The sequence below is a fragment of the Eretmochelys imbricata genome, chromosome 2 (genome assembly GCF_965152235.1).
Source record: "Eretmochelys imbricata isolate rEreImb1 chromosome 2, rEreImb1.hap1, whole genome shotgun sequence".
Classification (NCBI taxonomy): Eukaryota; Metazoa; Chordata; order Testudines; family Cheloniidae; genus Eretmochelys; species Eretmochelys imbricata.
In genome coordinates, this window is record NC_135573.1 from 64526715 (window position 1) to 64553199 (window position 26485).

Consider the following 26485-nt stretch of genomic DNA (forward strand, 5'->3'; position numbering starts at 1 on the left):
ATATGATAGAGGTCTATAAAATCGTGACTAGTGTGGAGAAAGTAAATAAGGAAGTGTTATTTACTCTTTCTCATAACACACAAATTAGGGATCACCAAATGAAATTAATAGGCAGCAGGTTTAAAACAAACAAAAGGAAGTATTTCTTCACACAATGCACAGTCAACCTGTGGAACTCTTTGCCAGAGGATGTTGTGAAGGGCAAGACTATAACAGGGTTCAAAAAAGGTAGATAAATTCATGGAGGGTCCATCATTGGCTATTAGCCAGAATGGATAGGCGTGGTGTCCCTAGCCTCTTTTTGCCAGAAGCTGGGAATGGGTGACGACGAATGGATCACTTGACGATTACCTGTTCTGTTCATTCCCTCTGGGGCACCTGGCATTGGCCACTGTCGGAAGACAGGATACTGGGCTAGATGGACCTTTGGTTTGACCCAGTTTGGCCGTTCTTATGTTTGTTTTGACAAAATCAAAATGACTACTTAAAAACATTTTTGAATTTTTAAAAATAAAATTAAAGGAACTTTTAAAATGAAAGTCATTAGCACAATATGTTTTGATTTTTTTTATTTTGGTGGGGGGGTTTCAAAACGAACAATTTGGCAAAACATTTTTGTGTCACTGACTCAGTGGTTTTCTCTAGAAAAAAGTTGCAGATGAAGAATTTTGCATTGTGTTGCTAAACAGTTGCCACACTCCACCCCATAGATGGCTATGTTTCAGCAATAGATGAATCCTTAGAAATAAAAAGATTTATACAATTATGATAATGATAGGAGTGGTTTATTTATTTATTTAATTTTGTTATGGAAGTGTATAAGGAGAGAGACAGGCTGTCTAAAGAGAGACACCAACAGGTCTTTCTCACATGTTGATTGCAACTTCTTTCATTTTACAGGGTGCATCAGAGAGTTCTCTCTTTGATCAAAACAGTGTTAATTGTTAGGATATAGATATTCAGGCCTGTCTATAAAGGCCTATACTCTAAGAATTTAGGTGTATTCTTATCACTTGGCTAATTATAGAGGTATAAAAGAAAGAATCAAAATCACTGTCTGCTGGTGTAAGGGCCTTCTCCTACTGTAACAGTCTGAGGCCCTGTTCTTAGGCTCAGGCCTTTGGCTAAGCAGCAGAGGCAGCCATAAGCTAGGAAGCGAACAGTCACATCCTCACATTCCAAACTAGTCACATTGAAATAAGGTGCTATTGGGCTGTTAGGCATTATGAGGACAGGACTGTATTCCTATCACCTCCAGAGAAAGTGAAGTGCCTAGAAAATGTAAAAGGAAACTTAGTTTGATAGCATCCTCTCTGGCAAGAACTCACTTATCAATAGCTGGGATGTGGAATCCTCACTTCTGTATTGTTTTGTCATTATAGTTCCCACTTTGCTGTTGTTTGTCTATATAATCTCTGTCTGGTTCTGTGATTGTTTCTCTCTGCTGTATAATTAATTTTGCTGGGTGTAAACTAATTAAGGTGGTGGGATATAATTGGGTACATAATCATGTTACAATATGTTAGGATTGGTTAGTTAAATTTCAGGAACATGATTGGTTAAGGTATAGCAAAGCAGAAGTCAAGTTTTACTACATAGTCTGCAGTCAATCAGGAAGTAGGTGGGTGGGGGTGGGCATGTGGGTGTGTGAGATGGGAACAGGGAATGGGGGTAAGAAAATTGGAATCATGTTTTGCTAAAGGGGAAAATGGGAACAGGGAATGTGGGTAAGGAAGTTGGAATCATGTTTGGCTAAGGGCAGGAATGGGAACAGGGACACAGGTGTAAGGCTCTGTGGTGTCAGAGCTGGGAAGGAGGATACTAAGGAAGGAAACTGGAATCATGCTTGCTGGAAGTTCACCCCAATAAACATCGAATTGTTTGCACCTTTGGACTTCGGGTATTGTTGCTCTCTGTTCATGCGAGAAGGACCAGGGAAGTAAGTGGGTGAAGGAATAAGCCCCCTAATATTAATCTACAAGTTTTATATTAATCAGAGGTAGATAAGCAAGAATTAATGAAAAAAATGATCTTTAGCAAATCTAGTTTAACAGGGTTGTTGTTTTTGCTTTTTATACACTTTGAAAGTAATGGGTCCGATCCTCAGCTGGTATAAATTGGTGAAGCAATACTGATTTTAATGGAACCATCTGGTTTACACCATGAAACAATACCTCCTCCCACCCCACTGTCCTGCTGGTAATAGCTGGTAATAGCTTGTTTTTGTTTCATGGTCTCTGTGTGTATATAATGTCTTCTGCAGCTTCAATGGTATGCATCCGATGAAGTGAGCTGTAGCTCACGAAAGCTCATGCTCAAATAAATTGGTTAGTCTCTAAGGTGCCACAAGTACTCCTTTTCTTTTTGCGAATACAGACTAACACGGCTGTTACTCTGAAATCTGACTCCTGAAGTTCTGGACCAGTGTCTTTAACGATGGGACAAATTCCAGCCCAAACTACTAATTCTTGATAGTACTTTAAGCATAGTATTTGCACGCTGATACTGATCCCACTGAGGGAGACAATGTGCTTCATACAGTTATGACTGAGATGGACAGGAAGAGAGTGAGATCCCTATGAGTGGGTGTGCTGAACAGCTGGTGCCTGAATAAGAGGGGAAAGGCTTGGACATGCTGAACAGCTGGTCTTTGGACACTACTGATGCCTAGAGGCTGTTGTAACTCCCAGAGCTCATGTGCGCCACTCAGCCTGGGGAAAATGGCTGGTGGAGCCCAGCAACAGGGTAACCTAGCCAGTCCTCCCTCTGCCCCCTCCCCCCCCGCCGACTCTCGTGTGTGACCGTGCAGCGAACCCTTTATAGGGAGGTGAAATATCATAACACTTGTCCTGTCTCAGAACACAGAGCCAGTTCTTCTGTGTCTGGGACCTCTAAGGATTGGGGCAGGATTTCCTCATAAATCTATGTGTATACTGCCCCCTGCTTGATAGAGCGTCTGACCTGCAGTCCTCTCTCCTCTAGTGGGTGCCACCAGAAGAGGATAGAAACCCTTATATTCGGTGGCTACTCTAGCTGTAGGTAAACTAGGCAGCTGCCTATAGCAGCATATTCTGCTTAGGGCATCAGGGTGGCTAGGCCAAACCTGAATGGGACTGCAAACCTGGACACTGGATCACGTCAGTCACTCAAATTTGGCCCATCTGACCCCATTATGAGGGAGGGGTGGCTGGGCCAAATCTGAGTCAGTGGTGCTGAGACCTGCTGCTTGCCCCCTGCCCTGACTTCTGCTATAAATACCAAACCATTTAAAGGCTTTCTGCCCCCTTCCCCATGAAAGTCCAATGAACCTGGTTGAGAAGCTCTGTTCTCGGGCTAGGCCGGGGGCAGCACACTGAATTTTGCCTAAGGTGGCAGAGAGTCTTGAGCAGCTTCTGCTTATATTGCTACATAAGTAGGCATATTTTACAGGCATATCTACCTCTAATTTTACTTAATTTCTTTTGCCACAGGATGAAAACTAATGTATTTAATCTATGTTGCATTCATAGGGATTTTCAAGGCCCTGCCAAAAATAAGTTTACAATTTGAAAAATGTGCTGTTTTCCCCCAAATATATTACAAGTTTTTAAAAGATCTTCATCCTTGAACCTTTCAAGATCCTCCCAGCCACCTGACGTACACCTCTTTGAAGGAGAGACAATATCTCAGAAATCAGGTTTTAGAGGTAAAAATTATCGGAGGAAGGACATAACACGGGAATGTGATGGTTATGGCAATAAAATTTGTGAAACAGCATGTTCTCTTGTATATTTAGCAAAGCAAACTACTGTAAATTTCATTCCATTACTGTCTCCTTGTAGAAAGCTTATTAATATTTGATTCATTGTCACAAAGAACATTTGCATAATTCTGACACTGAACACAAATAGATGGCACTGACGGCTCTGCTTCATATAGTTTCCTTCATGGCAACATTTCACTACTTACTGCATGTGGATGCATGCAATAGCAAGCAGGAAGCTAAGCGAGGTCATGATTGAAGATGCAGAAATCGAGATAAAAAGGAATTGATAAAACATTCATAAGTTGCTGCTATGTTGCATTTTGCATGTACAGACACTATTTAGAGATCTTTAAAGAACCGCGGTACATACTTTACATGACAAAACAGTTAAGCTGCAATGAAATTTGAGTTAAGTCAAGGAGTTCAAAGTGTCCAACTGTGTCACTTTTTTCAAGGCTGTCTTTACAGAAGCGGACAGGTTTAGAAAAGAAATGGTGCCTACATACACATCAACAGATGTTTCATCTCCAGTTAAATCATTTACAAAATGTTTTTCCACTCTTTCAGTGTGCCAGGTTGCCTGATTTCAGAGAGCTCTGATTTGAAAGTGTGGCCTACAGGCCCCATGCAGAAGTGATGTGTGGTGGTTCTTTGGGTTTGGAATTTGCACACCCAACCTGTGAATGAGCACATACAGAGGAAGTCACAGATTTTTGCCTTTTGGTTGCCAGAACGTCAGGAATAATAACAACTGGTAACATTATATACTTGTGAAATTGTGCTCCCAACACAACATAAACAGTGGGGAGGACACTGTCTATGACCCAATGTCTGAGACAGTGATATTGCGGGGAAATAGAAAGTGCAATCAACCAGAACAATTGTACCAGCGGTGCCTTTAAAAATAGATTGTTACAGTTTCCAGCAAAATGTTCATGTCCTTGCAAATCATTCTATTATTAGGCGAAGCCTTCTAAGACTCATTATTCTGAACCCATGAAGTGGTTATTCAGACAGTATTTGTACTGTATAATACAACCAAACAAAAAAATGTTGTTAAAAGAGGATTAACTGACAAAGTCGCTTTTAGGCAAAGATGATCACTTTCCAAATTCTTCCTGGCTATTAAGCTTGTGAACTTCCAGACCTAGTTTCCTCCCTGGGATAGGGACATAAAATAACTCTGTATGCTGTAGTATAACTGGCTTCTCTCCCTCTCCTATCCATGCACACAGCTAGAGCTGGGCGAAATATACTGTGACTAAGTTTATCCTCTGTCTTGGTGGGTCCTGCGCTTATTGGCGGGTTTGCGCGCCTCAGAAATTCACGTCAGCCCTTGGTTTGGCCACTTTTGCTAGTGGCTCAAACCTGCCATTTATTCAGCTAACCTCATCACTGGCCAGCATGGGGAAAGGGAGGAGAACAATCCCTGCAGTCTTTGCTGACCCAACGCCTTCTCACTCTCAGCTCCTAGTGCCTCTTGCTCCCAGCTCCTCACACACACCTCACTAACTGAAGTGAGGTCCTTTTTAAAACCAGAGATGTATCTAAATTATTTTGCTTTGCCTAATAAGATAATACAAGTGGGATTTATTTGCCTTGCCGGCTCAGCAAACTTGTTGATAAGCCTATCTCTTTAAGAGCAGTTGCTCTACTTTTAGAGTAGAATGTCTGTAAAACAGGGTACTTCATTAAAAATACCATAGCTGGCACTTTCCAGAGGCACAGAAAAAGAATATTCACTGGGTAAGTAATACATTATAAATTATAATTGAGATTCAACTCTCCAAGGGAGAAGGGAAGGTAACTTGTCAGTTGAAGCATTTTGCATTTCTGAAAATGGAGTTGGAGTTTAGACAGTATAATGATATCATTAAGAAATGCCCTTGCAAAGAAAGCAAAATTATACTATGCTGTTTCTTGCAAACCACAGGAGCTCTTTATTGTTCCGTCAGTGGCAGTTCAAAGAGCTCAGTGACCCCATTAACATTCACTCAGGCATTTATAGTAAATTGGAAGGGTGCAATTTATTGAATAGTTAATTATATTTGTGTGTTTGAATAACGATCACAGTTATTGATGTGGACTGCACTCAAGATTATCCAACTCGCACACGTTCTTCCCCCACAGTTTTATTTTTTTTAAAACACTACTCCAGGTAGAAGTTGATATGTGAGAGTGGAGAACAGCAAGAGCATGGGACAGTCTCTGGAGGCAGGAAAAGGGAAAGAGATGTGTGAGAACATTCGGATAGATATAGTATAAAACTAGAGCTGGGCAAAAAATTCCAGCAAACTGTTTTTTGGCAAAAAAAAATTGGGTTTTTAACTGAAGAATAATAAAAAAAAAATCTGCTTTCCATGGAAAATGTTGACTTTTCATCAACAAGCTGAGCACCCAGAACATTTTGTTTTGGAAATGGTGCGGCAGTGCCTCATAAGAGTTGTAGTTTGGCTGTCTCCTGCCTCCTTACTCCTCTATCCACCAAGTTCACAAATTGGACAATATCTCTCTTGATGCAAACTGTCCAGGGACTCCCATGATGCATCACGGTTGCTCAGTCAGAGGACGGACTGTGGTGCATCATGAAACATGTAGTCCACTCAAGTAGCCTGTGTCATGGAAGAGAATGGGAACTTGACAAACACCATGAGGCATTTATGGACTGGCATTTATGAATCAAAGTTTTTGGTTTTCTGCTTAAAGTTTTCAGTAACAAATTTTTAAAATTGGGTTTAGATTTTTTGCTGAAAAATTAAATGTTTCCTTGGGGAAAAGGATTATTTTCTGGCTAACCCTATATAAAACATACACATTGGGTAAGTAACTCTAACTAACCAATTATCCTTACACATTGGGTAAGTAACTCTAACCAACCAATTATCCTTATCAATTCATTTTATTTTAGGTAAAGTGCAGATTCGAGAGTCCTTATAATTTTAGAACCAGATTCTAATAGCCTTACTCACATTGAATAGCACTTCTTGAGTGGTCTCACTGAATTCAATGGGACTGCTTGCAGAATAAGGTCTTATTCCTCTCAAGTAGTGTATCAGAACATGGCCTTTATACATTGTATTAAGCAACATAGAATGTACAATACAATAAGAAATAACAGAGTAAAATAAAGATGGTTATGTTATAGTTCCAAGAAAGTTTAAAAAGTTTAGATCAATGGAACTGCACCAATTTATACCAGCTGAGGATTTGTCCCTAAATGAATTGACTTAACCTAGGATGTTAAAGCTTAATCAGGAAGTAACTGATAAATCAGAGACTTATCACAAGGAGATAAATTTGCTCCATGTTCTTTTAAGGTTGTAATTTTGGTGTCAATATGGCTCCTTAATTCAAGTTCTTATTGATTCATCAGTCAAGCTTTATACTTTCAATATTGTTATAGGATCGCTAGTGAGACTGTTAATGACAATTCAGTTAAAATTACAATGGGAGACAATTATTTAACTACTCACATGTCAGTTCAAACTTGCCTCCCAAATAACTACAACTGAGTCAAGCCTTCTTCCCACATATCACACACTAACCCTGAATATGGATTTATCGATTGCTACTTCTAATTTTGCATAGAATTTACCAGTAGTTTTAACTATAGGTAATTTGCAATTCTAATCTTAGTTTATAAAAGGTTGTGGTGTTATCCTAAGCAAATGTTTAAACAGCAGTAAACTCTTTGGCTCGTCACTAATCAATGTAAGCTTCTGTCTTTTGACTGACAACCTATCAATTTTGTGACATCCAAAATCATGTGTTAGTTAAAATATATCTAGCTGTAATTGCTCTAGGCAGCTATGCCTTCGTTCAGCTATATTTTCACTGCATGTAAACTAGAGCTGGTCAGAAAATTTAACTGAAATGGAAATGATTTTTTATTAAACTTTTTCCATATTTTGACCAGGTCTAATATAAATAGTTGGAAATAGTGGAAGATGCTTGGGTTGAAACGCAGTTTGCAAATGCAGGTGATCAAATGGGTGCCTAACTTGTCTAACCAAGAGGATGCATAACGTATATGTAAAGTGTTTAATGAGGTATTTACGACACATGAGGTTATAGCGGGTCAGGAATATTCTGACAAAATGTTTTTTGTCAGAAAATGCTGACTTGTCAAAACCAATACTTGTGTAGGAAAGGGTTGGTTTCTAGAAATTTCTTGAATTGGAAGAAAGTCCTGCTTCTCTGAACACAGTGGGAACCAAACAATAGGAGGCAATTTCTTTGTTTTCACTTCAAAACCTTTTTTCAGCCAGCCCTGTGCCCAATAAAACTTTCCCGCTTGGCTTTCTTTCAGGGGCGTGTTACCAGTGCTTCTCTTGCTGGCTGTTTCTCCCCAGAGACACACAGACCTCTACCAAACTAATACCCAAATCCCCTGTGTTTACATTCAGCCTCAGTAAAACCCCTCCACTCACATAGCTCAGTTTCTGACTGGACTTGCATATGGTGTGTGTTTCAGGTAGTGACTCCTATTGTTTCAGCTATTTTACTCCAAAAAGGAGCTTAACTGTTTCTTACATTTGTCCTAAATGAAGGGCAGCTATCACCCCACCAACTTCAGTGCAGTTTCACCCACCCTCCATCGTGACAATGTAATACATCACATTGACATGGATCCCAGTGTGCCACCAAAAATCTATGCAGCAGGACCATGCAAATTCTCAATAACAATGAGAAATAAAGTAAAAGCTTTTCTTGAGCAGATCAGAAAGTTAAATGTTACTGAGCAACCTGAGATATCAAATGACTGTGTTAAGGCTATGACAATCCAGGCATAATTTGCCATGATTATGTGCTCTACTAAGCATGTTGCTTTTTGGCAATGCAGAATGGCACTGGGATGACTAGGAAGAGAAAAGCTTTTGGGAATTAAAGAGAAGTTGTTGCAAAAGCACCAGTGTTGAAATATTTTGAATTAACGAAGATGCTAAGATCTCAGTGGATGCAACACAGGCACATTCACAATCCATGGCAAGCAGGAAGTTTTAGGATTTTACTTGACTGTATATGTCCTTGGCAGTGGGAGGTATCAGTTCACTACTGACATAAACTCTTGCTATTGTTTTAAGAGCTACTTGTAAGAAATGTTTGCTTCCTGGTTTTAAGAAATTATTAGTGTTAACATTGCTAAGAAGCCATAAAAGTTAACATAATATTCTCTTACTGTCTAATTTGTATAACCAAACTCCATGAAACCTATACTAAAATACAATAACTGCGACAGTAAAAAAAATGGCTCTAAGCTTGACATCTCCAATTTCTCTGTCTTAAGGAACACTAATGTTCATATAGCACTCTACTCTTGCCAAGAGCCAAATACTGTGAAAAGCCTCTGCCTGGCAAATATATTGTTGTGCTGATAGATTCTATTAAACAGTTAAATCTAATTTCCAAGTAATAAATGTGAGTTTATAGCCTGCTGTGCTTTTCTTTCTATTTGTTCCATTCAGTCTCTGGAGATGTTAGGCAAACAACCAGCATGGAGCTTCTCTTACTGAGAGAAACGTCTGTTTATCTGCATTTATTTTATATATATTGAATCAATCCCTATTTTCCTTCCCTAAAATTTCAGAGGTGTTCCCGATAGATCATTCAGACAACACTTTACTCTTCATCATATTGCAACAGCTGTGTCAGGCAGCTAGCACAAGCATGTTTTGGAATATTTCAAGTTGATCTGTTCCAATTGGTATTAAATGTTCATCATTGCAGTTTTAACTAGTTGTGACTGCACATTAAGCTATTCAACAAAGGAGGCTAATGTTATAAAACATTCCATGGTGGAGGTGGGGAGTTCAGCTCAATGAGCAAATGTATCAAAACCCTTTAGGGACAATTTTTCAAAATTTGGTGTGTAAATTAAGTCTACAAAATATATTTGTATGTGTATCCATTGCCAGTGGGTACTTGTTTATCCAAATATATTTGTGTATACAATTGCATGTTTTGTGTGCGTACTTTCAGATAAATGTATTCCCATTTTAGAATTCAAAGTTCTGAAATCTTTTGTCAAAGCTGTATGGGAGGCAAAGAAAGGTATCTTCACCTCCATTACAGCCTCCAATAAATTGTAATCTGTAGACATGTGAAGGGTGGCAAATAGCCTTGGGGAACCTGGGGTTGTCTTTGTTCAGAAACAGTTGAATGTTTCTTGTTGTAAGGAGCAGTCTATTTTCTTTATTGAAAAGAGTAATTGGAATCTGACCAGATTTATAATCTCTGTGGAGGCAAAGTCATATCTGGTACAGACAAATGTGAATCTTGCCTGTTTGACCATAAGCCACTGTTATTCATGGAGGAGCTAGAGGTGCCTGGGGAGCTCTGAGCTATGACTTGCAGACTTGACCCATATCCTGCCAGGCTGGTAAGATCAAGTAGGGAAGTACTGAGTCTGTTTTTTGAGGAGATTGTCAATCCCTTTCTTTGGTTGGCCTTTGCTGAAGAAACCTTGATTCTCAGAATTCAGCTCATTATCTTCTGTCTCTAATCTCCCTTTTCTTGGGAACGTAATTGGAAAGGTTATGTGGAAAGGACAACTCTGACAAATCCAGAGTCCAAAGATTTCCTTGGTCACTGTCAATCTGTTTTTAGGCTTGGATGTGACACACAGACTACATTGTTGTCAATGTTTGATGCCCTTCCAAGAATGACTTAAAATAATGGGCCAAATACTCAGAGAGTGTAAATCAGTCTGAAGTCAACAGAGCTACACCAGTTCACACTATCTGAGGATCTGGCCTCAGATGCCCATTCTAATTCTTTTATATATGTTACCAGCTTTAGACACCATTTGCTGACAGGTTAAGGCCCGGAGCAGGGACATAAGGAGTGCCTCTTGAGTAGCTCCATTCTAGCCTGTCAAAGAGACAGCTTTGGGGCAAAGGTTCATCTTCACTGAGGGAATTCTCATGCTGGGTAGGAGGTGGTTCTATTCTCTCACCCCTCTAGTTCAATGTACATATCACCATTAGTGAGGTGTTTGGGTGTTCAGCCTTCAGTATGCAGCTGATACACAGTTCTGCATCTCTGTTTTTTGTGACTTATACAGTACATGAGGTGAGCCTTCTCAGTAACTAACAGAGATGCATACTTAGATGTGAATGAGCTATCTTATTCTTAATTTGAATAAGAAATAATAGTGATAGGCTGGGGAAATCAGCCAGGAGAAGTGGAAAGATTTACAGCAGTTCTTTTACCTGAAGGACTATGCCTACCTTTTTTGTTACTCATGTTTACAACCTGGGGATCTTGATCTGGATATTTAGATAGCAGCAGTGGCCAAGAATAATGTTAACCTCTGTTTAGGAAGAAGGTTGTTAACTTTTTTGTCAGTTACATATCTTGCCATGGTCCATGCCTGATGAGAGTCTTACGATGCACTGTGGTGGCTCAGCCACTGGGAGAGACTGTGGTGCACCATAGTAGATAAAAGTGTAGCTGGGGAGTAAGGCACGTAAAGGAGAAAGGCAGCATGAGGGAACTGGAATTATAATTTCCCTGAGGCGCGATGGCTGCTCAGTTGGACACAAAGATTAATGTTGACTGAAAATGAAATATTTCATTTTGACCACACAAAACAAAATTAAATGTTTCTATTCAATGAAAAGAAGCCCATGCAAAATATTGGGATGTTTCTGAATAGAGATTTTTTTTTAATTTATTTTTCTGTGGAGAATTTTGCCTGGAGCTGGTGAAAGCTCAGAATTTCCAGAAATTCTGACAGTTTGAATTTTATTTTCTTTTATACATAAATAAATAAATACAATCAAAATATAGGAAACAAATTCTTTATGAAATAAAAATTGAAATTCATTCTGGTAATATCAAAATGGAATAATCAAAACGCTTTGTTTCATTTTTTTTTCAAAATGAAGTTTTGTGGAGATCAGAAACAACGAAAAGTCTGGTGGCACCTTAAAGAGTAACAGATTTATTTGGGCATCTTTAAGGTTAGTCTTTAAGGTGCCACCGGACTCCTCATTGTTTTTGTGGATACAGACTAACACGGCTACCCCTCTGATACTTGTGGAGATCAGCACATTCCTGCAAAATATGTCAGTTTTGACAAAAAAGCATTTTCTGACAGAAAAAAATGTTCCATCAGAAATATTTCAACCAGCTCTAGTTTTGATATTTATACTCTTCATCCTATTTGGAACAAAACCAAATGCAGAAATATCAGAATTTCCCCTGGGACAGAAGTTCCATTTTTCAGTCAGCTCCACTCTCAAATCTGTACTTCTAGATAATATTTTTAAATTAATTTTTTTGCACATTTTTATATCAAATTGTTTGCATGTGATCCTAAAGCATGATACAGGTGCATCTGATTTTATACAAGAAATAAAATATGTCAACATCAGGGACAAATTCTCCGCTAGTGTTAAGTCAGAGTCACACATTCTAAGGGACCATTATGATCGTCTAGTCTGATCTCCTGTATAGCACAGGCTAAAGAACTTCCCCTAAATAATTCCTAGAGCATATATTTTAGAAAAACATCCCAGTCTTGATTTAAAAATTGTCAGTGATAGAGACCCTACTATGAGCCTTGTTAAGTTGTTCCAATGGTTAATTACTATAACTGTTAAAAATTTACACCTTATTTCCAGTCTGAATTGTCTAGCTTCAACTTCCAGCCATTGGTTCATATTATACCTTTCTCTGCCCGCTCTGAAGAGCACTACTGTTAACTTGTTAACTTCAATTGAATTACACTAGCAGGGAAATAGCTCCCAAGTTTTTATAACTGTTTTACCAGCATATAGATAGAGTTGAGCAAAATCAATAATACAAGTTTCAACTTGGTGAATTTTGCCTGGTTTGGGGTTTCCTTCCAAACTAGGGCCAGGTCCAAAAACTTTCAAATAAACTTGTTAGCTTGAGCACATCTCCTGATATCAGCTGCTGCCCTATTTTGTGTAAATATGTCTGTACAACATTAGAGAAATTTATAATCAAAATCCTATTAGCATGTGGCTTTATTTATCCTTATTTTAAGAATTCCCTCAGAACAAATTCTGCCAATAAAATATATTGTGAACTTATTCTCTGACTAGAGCTCAAGGATATATTTTTCAAGGATACTAGTGTCCTACTTCTCTGGATGATACACACCGGACAACTTCCCAAGGAAAGTTTCTGAGTCAGCCGTAACCTGCTAAAGGAAGTTGTTAGTAATAACTTCCTCCACATTCTTAGTGACACAAGCCTGGGCACAGATGCTCAGTTGTGGTGCGGCTGCTTTGCATTGCTCTGACAGTGAAATCTGGCTACTGAGCTGTGTTAACGGATACAGACCCTGAATTCTCCAGGGGCACAGAGTGAGCATAGAGCTTTTATGCTACCTGCTCCTCCTGCACCTAACCCTTGTTCCTGGCATGGCAGGGAAAAAAGAGACATGGTCAGGACACCTCCTGATTCTGTCTGTGGTTTTAGCCCCAGGGGACTTTTGGCACGGGTGGTGTAAATTAAAGCAGCCTGAGAGCAGACAAGCGTTATATATGGCAGCACCCAGTTCAATGGAGTGCCAAAATGATCTTTACGCCACCTTTGCATGCCCATCCCTCAACTGCTGACTTGTTCTGCATGCTGCTCGGCTGGACTTCCAGATCCTTTGATCTTCTGGATTTCTTTACTAAACTAATCAAATTGGGATCAGTTTTTGTGAGACACTTTTCCTGATTTTTCTCAAGTGATCTGTAGTGCTTCTGCGTGGTGTTAAAGAAGCTGTCACATGTCAACTCATAGGTGGCTGCTCTTCGGTGCTGGCTGAGTGATCTATCTTTGTGCATTCGTATGTGTGTATACATACACTAGAACAGAGCACCAATTGCTGGAGACATATTTGCGTAAGCAGGGTCTGAATGAGCTCTCCCCTTACATCTAGTGGTGAGCTGTGGAAAAAGACTTCAGAAGCTGATCTTGTTTGCTTGACACACCCACCCTGCCTAGGTGCTCAGCATGATGGGATTGCTTGCCCAAATGATCAGTTGTGGCTGGTGTTAGATTCCCAGTCCTCTTGTTATTGGGGCAGGAATAATAAATGGTTGTTATCCTTGTTGTGTGAACGGAGGGCAGCAGAACTGTACTGGCATGCCCCAATAGAGGGACTCACCCTCACCTGAATGGCACTCGCTAGGGAGGGGACATGAGTTCCAAAGCCCAATGAGTTGAGAGAGGGTGGGGACAGGTACTTGTATGTGGTGCTGTAGGCCTTGTTTAATGGTCCTAGATACCATTTGACCCTTCCTCTCTCCATAGTATAATAAAAGAGCTAATTTAGACTCAAGAGAGTCTTGTTACATGCTGTAGAGCTGAAATCACTGATACCTAGGTCTAAGTATTATACCTACTTTGGGACAGTGTCTCTATTGCAAGAGACTGCCCAGTGTGCACCAGCAGTGAGGCTCCCCCACTAACAGCTGAAATCACTGAGAGCTGTGTTAAGTATGTGTGTGTGGGGCTCCTGAAGACATCTTGGTGAGTGGCCAGCCGGGTAGCTGGTGGAGAGGCGTGGCAAGTGGCCAGCAGGGAGGCTGGTGGAGAGGTGTGGCCAGCAGAGAAGCTGGTGGAGAGGGTCAGAGCAGAGCCCCGCAGAGGCATGGCAATTGGCCGTTGGGGTGATGAAGGAGTGCCTGAAGAGTGCAGCATGTAAGGTGCCTCCTTACCACCCCCTGCCTTTCACACAGGATGGGAGGTGAACTCTGTGAATGGACCTCTGAACTCTGGGGGTGCACCAGCCAAGGACAGCAACTGTGAGTGGAATACAGAGAAGGGACAGGCACGTTAAGGGGACTTTTGGGTTGTAAGACCCAGAGGGGAAAAAGATGCTGCCCATCTTACTTGGGGGTGGGTATTTTACTCATGGTGTGTTTATGAACCCTAGTTGCGGTGTTTTCCCAAATTAATGCTGAGTTAATTCCCTCCTTTTATTAAAAGTTTTTGCTACACTCAGACTCTGTACTTGTGAGAGGGGAAGTATTGCCTCTTAGAGGCACCCAGGGGTGGTGTGTAATTATCCCAGGTCACTGGGTGGGGGCTCGAGCTGGTTTTGTGTTGTATTGTTGAAAAGGAACCCCTAGATACTGAACCCAGCCCTTGTTGCTGCTGGCTCCACCTGGCAGGAGGATTGTATTTGCATATGGCAGAAGAAAGCTCAGTGTCTCCAGGATGACGATACTCAGAGCCATCCCTTGGGTAAGGCGAATCAGGGCAACCACCTCGGGCCCCACACTTTTGGGACCCCTGCACTTCAATAAAATCAGTACTGTCCCAATATTTAGCCCTTTGTCCCGCATCCCAACTGATGTACAATCAGGATGCTATTTGTCCCGATATTCAGGTGAGGTGATGGGTGGGGAGATGGGTGAGTGGGGCGAGGAGGCAAATGGGGAGGCGAGCAGCAGGTGGGTGGGGGTGAGGAGGCAGGAGGGCAGGTGGAAAGCGAGGAGAAGAGCGGTGGGCGGGCAGACAGAGGGGCGGGGGTGCTGGACGGACAGTGAGGATACTAGTGGGGAGGCAAGCAGTGGGCAGGTGGGTAAGGAGGCAGGTGGGAAGGCAGGAGAAGGGTGAGGAAGCAGGCAGTTGGGCGGACGGCGAGGAGGAGAGTGGTGCAGGGGGCATGCCGGACAGACTGCGAAGAGACTAGTGGGGAGGCAAGTGGCGGGCAGGTGGTGGTGGGGTGAAGAGGCGAGCAGGGGCTGGGTGGACGGGCACGCCGGTTGGACAGTGAGGAGACTAGCGAGGAAGCTTATTTGTCCCGGGCCCCGCACCCACCTAGGGACAGCCCTGACCATATCACTGGCAACCCTTCATGCACCTTCAGAAAAAAAGTAGCCACAAAGACATATTTATTTTCGCATTTGCCTGTGCACAGGGAAGGGGCCATAGCCCCAGTCCATCCACCCATACACCTTCTGGGATGGTCAATGTGCCTAGGAATGCTCTTTCCCCTTCAGAAAGCTCTGGCTGCAGCTTATGCAGAAATGCTGGGCAGGGAAAAGGAAATCTCTGTAGTTCTCCTTGCACCCAGTACAGCTTCACTGCAGCAGCTATACCTCTGCCCTAATTTTCTTAAGCATCCATGGTCTTTTCAGTGGAACACTCCAAAACGTGTCCCCCTACAAAAAGGATTGTGGTGACTATTTTCCACAGTTCACTATATTTCTTGGAATTGTTTTAGTTATCCATGAACATATTGTTTGAAGAAATGTTGTTATAGGTAAACCCTGATGAACTAATCTCCAATTAACTGAAACTACAGTCAATATTGCCCACAACCTTAGGGATAATTAATAGACCAACATCACAGACATAGGAATATGACTTCACAGCAGGAGCAATCAGAAAGAGAAAGGCTGTGAAGGGGGAAAGCTGTTCACATAGAAATGCTAACAACAAATAGAAATCAAAATCCAGCAAGTTATTGGCATAGTAAATTGTTTTTGTATAAATATCATCTTTTCCCCCTTTGCCTCTGTATGACCATTTTTCTGTAAGATCTACCCTTCCCCCAGACATCAGTGAAAGAAACAGAAATAGAAAATAGAAAAACTCTAGAAAGAAATAGAGCATCTACTAAGACATACAGCAACTATTTCCTCACTATGAAAGAGTGGACTTCATTAATCAGAGCCTTGCTTAGAACACATTTGTCCTTGCACATTTGAGGTATAATTAAAAGCGCCACACTGTACACAGTCATTTAGCATTAGAACGACCCTTGTTTAACATGGTGATGCTAGCACTATTTTAGGTAATTAAATAGGGTAATTGAGAAAGAGGAGAGCTGCTCTGTAGAGCTATAATGAACTCACCGGTGTGATCTTACATACAGAGAAATCCAATAAACAATGGGAAAATGAGCAAAATGTGATTTCAGGCCAACTTGAGTTTTAACTGGAATTTGTACATCTGCAAATCTTCATAAATAAGAAATCTGCATAACATCTATATATGAATAATTTCATTACTATCAAGCATATTAGGTATAACTAGAGGAGGTTCTACAGAATGGGATTAATTAACATGTGCACTGAATAACATCCATTCTCATTACTTAGTGTTGTTGCATTGCAGGAGCAGATTGAGAAAAACTGAAAGGGCTGAGTTGCAAAGACAAGCAGCTGTCTTTCACCAGGATGGAGAACACGATGCATCTTAAAGGTGACAAGAAACATTATTACATAGATTAATATTATTCAGTCAATTAAGGTTTATTTTTCAATAATCCTAGATTTCAGACAAAGATGGGCCCAAAGCTCTGAGTTTGTATCCAGATCAGTTTCCCTAAGACGAGAGAGAGAGGGTTCAGATTTGGAGTTTAGGTTCAGCCAATTAGGAAGAGAATCTGCAAAATTCATATCTGAAGCTCCGTAGAGATCAGGAGTTGGGTTCAACCCCATATGTAATAATAAAATAATGAACTGATTTCATCCCTGCTATAACTCCATCCACTTCACTGGCCTGATGCAGGGATAAGTTTGGTCCAATATTGTTCCTTAAAAAAGGGAATGGGTATATTCCATTAATTTGCCTGGTTGAATATCTGCATGTGGAAATTAGTGGCTGCAGATATTTACAAAGCACTAAAACCACTTAGATATTTTGTGGACATGATAAACCTTGAGACTAGAACCTCCTAAGTACTTCCATTCAGATTGGGAAAAAGGCATACATTTTTAAAGGTGAGAGTAATTAACAATTGGAACAATTTACCAAGGTTCATGGTGGATTCTTCATCACTAACAATTTTAAAATCAAGATTGGATGTTTTTCTAAAAGATCTGCTCTAGGAATTATTTTGGGGAAGTTCTATGGCCTGTATTATACAGGTCAGACTAGATGATCACAATGGCCCTTATGGCCTGGGAATCTATGAATCCAGGCACCCTCTGAAGTAGAAGCAACACACTCATACAGTGGTTCTCTCCCTTTCCCCCTCTAATATAGGTCTTGCTTATATTTAAAAAACCATCTGAAGCAACTAAAACATTTATTAGGATAGTGACAGGTATGTTAAAATGAAAAAGTTACTGAAACTATTTAAACAGGGAAATCAGTCACTTGAAAAGTCTGTATTTTATATAAGAGCATTTGACTTACAATCTCCACAATGATTTTGCAATTCATATGTCTGAATGCTCTAAAGAAGTTCCTGATTCCTTTATTCTGATGTCAGATGAATGGCCCAGTACTGGTTGGTGTCAGATTGGTAGATTATGTTCAACAAAAAAGAGAACAATTTTCCTTTTTGGTTGCGTGAGATGAACAGAATGGTTGTTTGGAAGTCATGAGGTGTAGTAACCTTCAAGAAGCATCAAGGCATTGTTTTCCAGCATTTGCAATCCAAATTGCAGCGTTTACAATTACCATTGCAAATGGAATCCTCCAGTGGTCTGCACAGTCCATAACACATTCCCCTTGTTTTAATTTGTTCTAGAAACACAGTTATTTTTATTTCCACATATATTTATTGCAATCATCTGTGTGTTCTTTTTAAATAAAAAAATTAAGAAATCATCTGCCACTAAGACTGGCAGCCTGTAGATAAACTGGCAGCCTGTAGATGAAATCCTTGCACATTACACAGGGATTTATCAGAAAATAATGCAGCCTCAGAACCTGTAATAAAAAGCTTTGGATTAAGGCACTAGACTAGGACTCAGGCAATCTGGGTTCAATCCTGTGTAATTTTGGGCAAATCACTTAATCTCTCTTTGCTTTAGTTTGCTATCTGTAAAATTGTGGATAATACTAATTCCCCATAGCACAGAAGGTATTGTGAGGATAGCTACATAAATACTTGGGAGGGAGATGATAAAGTGGGAGCCATGTAAGTACCTAAACTGTTCACACAAACATGTAATTTCTTGCTAATATTGTAAAATATTTGCAGAAATCTAATTTTAAATGCCTTTTCTATGAACATTCTCACCAGAAACCTAATTCTGAGAGTTATTTTCATTCTTTACAGGAACAGAAACAAACAAGGTGACCTAGGGGTCTGTAATGGGGCATGCTGACCCTTTAAGACAGGGTCTGGATCCAGCACTGGCCTGTTCCCAGCTTCTACCCAGTACAAAGGCATTCAGGAGGGAAGAGAAGAGGTTGCAATTTCCAAGGCACATGAAAATTGTAGGCCTCTCAGAAAAGCATGCTGGGAAAGTGGACAAGGACAGCTCTTTTCTGAATTTAAGGGAGATTGGTGGAGAGTTAGACCTGTACTGGATCTCCATGATGAGGCAGGCTGGGAAAGAGTAGGGTGTGGCTCACTTTTTTGAGAGAGAGATTGGTAAAGTGGTTTGAACTTTGGGTCTCTCCAATCAAAGGTCCTGGGAGGGGCTTTAGGAAGAAGCCTGTGAAAGGTCCTGAGAGGATACCTAAGAGACTGGCATACTGAATGTAATATATCCCCAGTGGAGGGAGTTCATATGGACTTTATTACAGAGCTGTCAAGTAGACAGAACCTTGGAGTGGGAACAAAAGGATTCTTGAAGTATCCAAGTAAGGGTGTTAGGCCAATGAGCCAGACAGAGGACTTCATGAAGTCATCAAGTCCAACACCTTGCACTGAGGCAGGACCTAGACCATCCCTGACAGATGTTTATCCAACCTCTTCTTAAAATCCTCCAATGGCAGGGATTCCACAATCTCCCTATTCCACAGCTGAACTACCATTACAGTTTAAAAAAAATCCTAATATTAACCTTGCTGCAGATTGCTGATTACTTCTTGCCCTACCTTCAGTGAGCTTGGAGAACAGTTGATCACAATCTTCTTTATAACAGCTCTTTTAAAGAATGCTATGGCCCCATTGTATACAGATCTGGTTTTCATGTAGTTTTACCTTGTTCCTATTTGTTTACAGGTGTCAGATGCACGTACCTCCTCTGAACTGGACTGTAACATAATTTAATGTCTGGTGTATTATCATGCTTGGAGGGCTTCTGCGGGAAATTAGGGAAGTCTGAATGGCAGTACATTGATTCCCACAGGGGGTCTTCCCTCCCTCTTCCCCATTACCCCCCAAACCCAAATATATTTGAGGGTATGATTTGACAGTATATTTCCATCTCCTGATAATAACAACTACTCCCCCTTCCTTTCCCTTCACTACCCTGCACATACATATGCACCCCGCACATGTATGGCATGCTTCATAAGGCAGAAGTTGTGGGATTTTAATCCCCAGGAACTCTTAAATGGATTAAATCTCAAATCTCTAAACATTATTCTAATTGCTACAGTAAGTAATACAGGCTTGAGGCAATGATGATTTTGTGTTTAAATGAAAGCAATAGATAATCAAAAATAAACATCTGAAACTTGTGCTAGGCTATAACTGGATGATACTCAAATGATTTTCAATTGAAATTTTGTATTGATTTTTCTCCCCTTTGCTTTCTGAGAAATATTATCCTGACTACAATGACAAAACCTAGTTAACTGAGTGCTTGCTTGCATCCCACATTCAACATACCTGTAACCCTTCAATGGCCAGTTTGAGGATAGACGGTGTTAGCTTGGAGGCTTGCTTGAAGGAGAAATTGCTCCAGTCTACAATTAAAATGAAGCCGTTTATCTGAAGCTCTTGATCTTCAATGAGAACTTCCAAGGACAACAGAATAGCCCGTAGAATATCTGTGAAGGAGTTCCTAAGGGCAAAGCAGACGTAAAGGATTGTAATTATCTTCAGACCACAGGAAATGCAGATATGCCTGGGATTTTTCATGTACAAGGAATCAGATATTTATTTTGGTGAAGTTCTTTAGAGAAGACAGATATTTAAAAAGCATCACCAAGGTATTCCTTGATTTGATAACATCTGTTCACTGATTGATAAAATAGATCCTGAGTTAAATCTCTTGGCATTTTGTGGCATCCCTTATAATAGATTTTAGCTCAGCTACACTGGAAAAATATTTGTCTACAGTAAATGAAACAGCCTTAGGGTATCAGTTTAAAACACTCTGCATTAACTATGACAACTAGCAAGCCCACAGAACGAATGAGACAGACATGCATCAGCCAGATTTTCCTGTGTTTCACAAAATTCAAGTGTTCTCTTTCATTAATTTTTTGCTGTTCTGTTCCTTTTTTACAATAATGCATCTGGTAACAACTAGAAACTAAATGTGATTAAACTCACACTCACAGACCCTGATAAATCAAAGACCTATGGTCAGATCTTCACCTGATGCAAATCAGCATTCTTGCTGGAAGAAAATATTCTATGAGCTATAGTCGTTCTCTTCAGAAACAGAAACATAGCCTATAATGTAGGGAGTACCAGGTGTACACTAGCTGAGGATTTGGCCCCTCGTATATATCCTTTCCTAGCCAGCACTGCCTGGCCATATATTGGCATGCTCCAAGGTATAGAAACAGCACAGTAACTCAAAAGTACAGATATCAGTGCTAAGATCTTTGAGTAAGGAAAGCCCGTTAGAATTTGAACAACATTTCTGGAGTAAGAAGCAATAAACTCGTGTTAAACCACAGATGTTTTAAAAACCAACAACATATGATGAAGTGGGTTATAGCCCACAAAAGTTTATGCCCAATAAATTTGTTAGTCTCTAAGGTGCCATAAGGACTCCTCGTTGTTTTTGCTGATACAGACTAACACGGCTATCCCTGTGAAACCTGAAACCACAGATTATATTTATTTAAAAAAGAGCTAGAGAACCCTGTTATAAACCTGAGACAATAGGATTCAGGTGGATGAAATAAGTAATGCATAGAACAAGGTTTAGCTTTATTAAGAAAATTTGTTTGCGCTAGCCCTCCTACTGAATTCCTGCACCTTGGATACATTCCACCAACAATTTGTTTACAATATAAGGAGGAAAACCAGAAACAGACAGGCAAGTCTGTACAAGACATGCATAAATTACATAGCAATAAATAAGAGAGGTATTTGAAAAGGAGGGAAGGGTTCATTTTTTGTATAATTAATTTTAGCCATTGCCCAGCTTATATGGTTCAAGCATAAAATGGAAAATAATGACAACAGATCAAAATAGGAACTTTGTATTAATTTGCACTAGGCTGACTGCAGGGGCTCTGTCAGCTCAGAGAGAATAATTACTAACATACTAACATCTGTAGTTATGAAGAAGGGAGAGATAAACAAAGACAGAGAAGGAAACACGGTACATTTTTCTTAACATGTAATTCTGGACTGGGAAAGTTTCTTTGGTAAACAATGAGCATGAGTCTCTCCAAAAAAATTATAGCTTAGTCCTTATGGAAATGATTATGTAATGCATAGGCACTGGCTTCCTCCAGGCCCGGGGGGTGCTCAACGCCCCCCCACCCCGTTCCACCCCAGACCCCATCCCATCCTTTCTCCCAAGTCCCCACCGCTTCCTGCCCCACCTCTTCCCACCCAATTCCACCCCCTCTCCTGAGTGTGACCCATCCCCTCTCCTCCGCCTTCCTTCCAGGGCGTCCTACATGTCGTGAAACAGCTGACTGGGAGGGAGGGGCAGTAGTTGATCGGCCAGGCTGCTAGGGGCAGAATGCACTGGGAGGGATGTGGGGGAGCTGGCTGCTAGAGGGTGCTAAACACCCGCTAATTTTTTTCCGTGGGTGCTCCAGCTCTGGAGCACCCACAGAGTTGGCTCCTGTGATATAATGTACTGGTACAGTAGCCTTTGTTATCTTTGCACTGTCTTTTTTAATTTCTAAGAGCTTTGACCATGTGGAAAGATGGCTGCCATTTTGTTTTCAAAGTTAATATTGCCTGTGACAGGGGAGGGACACATTGTGCTCTCTCATGGAAAATCTAGTTCTGTTTTATTTTGCTGTTTTTTTAAATCTTTAATGAGTCATTTTATATTGAAGGTATATTGTTTCTATTTGTATTAAACAAAAAGAAAACTGGAAAGCATAGTTTTAAAGCAGGTTTTGCCTTTACTACATAAAACCAAGGGCAACTCCACTGATCTGTCAGGACTGAATCCAACCCTTAGTTTTGCTCACCCCTTTTGGCAAATTTTGACCTAAGAGTTTATAATTTCTGCTTTGAAGAAACTGTATCCTGAAGATTGTTGTGTTGTGTGTAGCCCTGACCTGAAGAAGAGTTCTGTGTAAGGTTGTTTTTCTCACCAACAGAATTTGGTAAATAAATATATTACCTCACCCACCTTGTCTCTCTAATATCCTGAAGAATCAGTTTATTTTCTGTGCTTCTTTGTTCCCGCTTCATAACATAGTAAAAATACCCTTCAAAGTATAATCACCAGGGCAAAATATGATAATCTCAGAAGACTGCAGATGTTTGGGATGAAAGTGTGTTTAGCTTTCTTGGCATTGGGCATTATCAGCACCCTAGCAACAACAAGGGGGCTACTGGGAACCTAACCAAATAGTACCCCAAAAATCTGAGTTGGGAAGTCAAACTAAAGACAGTGCTTTCCTCAGTAGTGGAAGGCTGCAGCACAACAGTAAATTAATCTGTGTCTCATCTGAATATTTATTCTATTAATTTTAAGGATCCTATTGTCCAAAGAAGTGCCAAATGTACATATAGCATTTCCTCTCTTACCATTCTTTGGAACCACATCCAAAATAGGCGGCCAGGTCCACTCGTCAGCCTCTGGTGTGATCATTCAGATTTACCCTAATTGTGAGCTCAACTATAAAAAGTGAGTGACAGTTTATAAAAGGTGACCATAACCTATAATAACAAATGTTAATGGGAAAAGATATTGGAGGGAAACAGACTGAATTAGTCCAAATAAAAAAAGTCTATTGATATAACTCAAGGACCGTGTTAAGATCATGCTGGTAATCAAGAAAAGTGTGGAACCAGAAATTAGTAAACAAAAATTGGAGTGTTGGCAACTAGGCCTAATTGGTGCACAAAATAATGAGAGGACAAGCTATTCCATCCACCACTCCCTTTGGAGGTCCTGAAAGAAAGAGATTTTGGAAACAAACCTGACTACTGGAGTGAGCTTCATCATCATGGCTGTCACCATCACTTCCTCATCCTAATCCTGAAAAATCTCCTGACTAGATTGGGCCAGATGATGCCACCACCTCTATTGGCATTGGCTGAATCCCGAACACCACGTAGAATGTGGGACTCCATTTCCTCCCCTGCCGCCCATGTATCCTTTTCCTTCCTTGCCTCATTTATCCTCTATCCTAGTCCTCTCCTTTTTCCTTCTGTCTGATAAGAGTCTGGCCTAGTTGGCCAAGACTGCATATTTTGCAACACTACTGCAGGCTTGTGACCAAAAAAAGGCAGCTAAAACCAATGCCCTAAATAGCCCAATGCTGGTACAAGTTTGCCAGATCAAGTGGCTGATAAGACCACCGCTGTGCCTGTGTTTTTCCAGAAGCGAGATTCCCAGTGAGAGTCAGCACCAGACATAGAAGCTGCATTTTTTGTCTTTGATGTTATTTTCTCTCCCCTTGGTGAGTGTGTTTGCCTTGTTTTGTCTTCTTGGGAATGGGATTGGACTTTAACAACAACAGCAACAATGAGAGCTCCAGCCCATCTCAGCTAATTTCTTCTCTTTTCCCCAAAAAGGACAGTTATTACCATCTTTAATACCATCTAAGAGACTGTCAAACAAGAAGGTTTTTCCTTCTAAAAACTCTCTCCAGCTAAAGAGAAAGGAAACATTAAAATGAAAGCCATACTTAATATGTTACATTTCAAATGAACCTCATTTGAAACTGTTTAATGGTCAGACCAATGACTCAGTTATGTGAATACCATTGGCTCATATATTCCGTCTAAATTAATACAACACCTCTTAGCAGGATTTAACCAATAAACACTTTGGACAACCATGAACTTCCAATAAAGGAAAAGTAATTTCTCCTTCAGACTCTGTGCCCTCAATTCACACCCCACTGGCATTCTTGTCACATCATGGGAGGGTTGCTTTAGCTTGTGGTCAGACCTCCATGAATACCAGTAGCAACTTTCTAGCAGGGGGCACTGAATTGGAAAATGTGATCATGATATACTGGCCATGCCTCCTCACACTGTGCTCTCTCTTTTTGGGGCTGTCCTGGATTATTGTAGTTATCAAAACAGAAAGGGGATTGCAGGCACCTTGCACAATTATGCCAGGTGTATTCTCTGCCAATGGCAGCTCTGTACCTTGGATTATGTTGTGGGGGGGAGAGAATGGAATAATCCAAGTCTGAATTTAATCCCACATATGCCTTTTTAAAAACAGATTTAATGTTCATCACTGTAGGAAGCAACAAATAGGACTACACAGGGTGCAGAAATGGATTGGTCTCCTAGTTCTGGCCAGGAAAGCTTCCTTTATAGAACATTCACGGTGACGTTCCTTGTGCTGCCACCTTTGACACCTTAAAAGGAGACGGGGTGGAGTAATTTTAGGGATGGATGAGAACTGCTTGCACAAAGCATGAATATGTTTTATTTAAATTCTAAATCATACTGAAATGTTTGTTATGATTGGGCCTAAATCTTCATGGATGCCTACACTTAGGTACCGAAATCTGTATTTAGGCACCTAACTAAATGACCAGATTAACAGAGCTACTGATCACCTGCATTTCCCATTGACTTTAATAAAGGTTACTTGTGGGAGAGTTGGACACCTGATTTTGTAAGTGTGGGAGGATTAACTAATCTAGCATTTTCCTGCATACTGTCACACCCTGTCTACAAATTTGCATATTCTAAGACATGGCACATATAAAACTGAATGCTAATGCTGTTTCTTTTATTGGGTGAGGTACAACTAGGCATGAAGGCAGCACACTGATCCTCCAGGTGGATTCTTTGCAAGCATGCCAGTCAATGTTTGCAGAATCTCTATGGAAATCATGCTGACTGCCATCTGATATTGAAGCCCTCAGCTTCCTAATCTTGTGGCTTTCATATGAAGCACTCAGCTGTTTCACTGATTTGCATCCAAATCATTTTCCATACATTAACTCATAAAAATTTTCTGGGATTCAACTACTTTTGTTACTTGGTTCAATTTTCCATTTCCTGCCCCAGCTTGACACACTTACAAAAAAGTGATATAAATTGCTGTTTCAAGAAAGGGAACTACAATACCGCTGTGTGCTCCTCAGCATGGAGCCTACTTCAGCCTGTCATTAATGAATTACCAAAGATATGCACATGCCACTCAACAACAAAAGCCAGGAAGGAAGGAAACAAGCAAACAGTTTGATTGAATAGCAAGGTACCATAAAATAAGTCCTCAAGCCAAACAAGTATCCCTAAGAAAATGAGGAGTTAGTCAAATGGAAGATAGTAGTAAGGAACCAATAGCATGATAGAAAAATGAGAAGGGTTTAGCTAAGGGATTTTAAAGGCAGATTAGTCAAACTTAGTCAAATTTATAAAAAGTAATTAAGAAATTACTTAATTATAGCAGGAGTAAGCCACCTGTGAGAGAATTAATTGACTGAGTGGAGTATTGGGTACAAAGGGATCAATTAAAAGGGATAAAGACGTTGCAGAGAAGCTAAATGATTTATCTGCTTCAGCCATCACCACCACGGATGTTGAGGAGATACCTACAATTTTCAACTGATAAAGATGAGGTGCTGTTGAAGATTAAGATGCTGAAAGAAACATATATTTCTGAGAAATGGTATCACCCAGGCGTTTTGAGATCACTGGACTCAATCTTCAAAGTACTTAAGCATACTTAGATTTAACCATGTGAATACTCCTGGTGACTTCAATGGGACATAACCTGATTT

The 26485-nt window shown here is 40.4% G+C and overlaps 1 protein-coding gene across 1 annotated transcript in view; it reads right to left on the minus strand.

Annotated features, from left to right (window-relative positions):
• Positions 1-26485, minus strand: part of CLVS1 (clavesin 1) — a 134806-nt gene that overhangs the window by 82650 nt on the left and 25671 nt on the right. The window contains exon 2 of the mRNA XM_077808987.1: positions 20244-20418. Within this exon, the coding sequence (XP_077665113.1) occupies positions 20244-20418 (175 nt within the window). The remainder of the gene's footprint in view (positions 1-20243; positions 20419-26485) is intronic.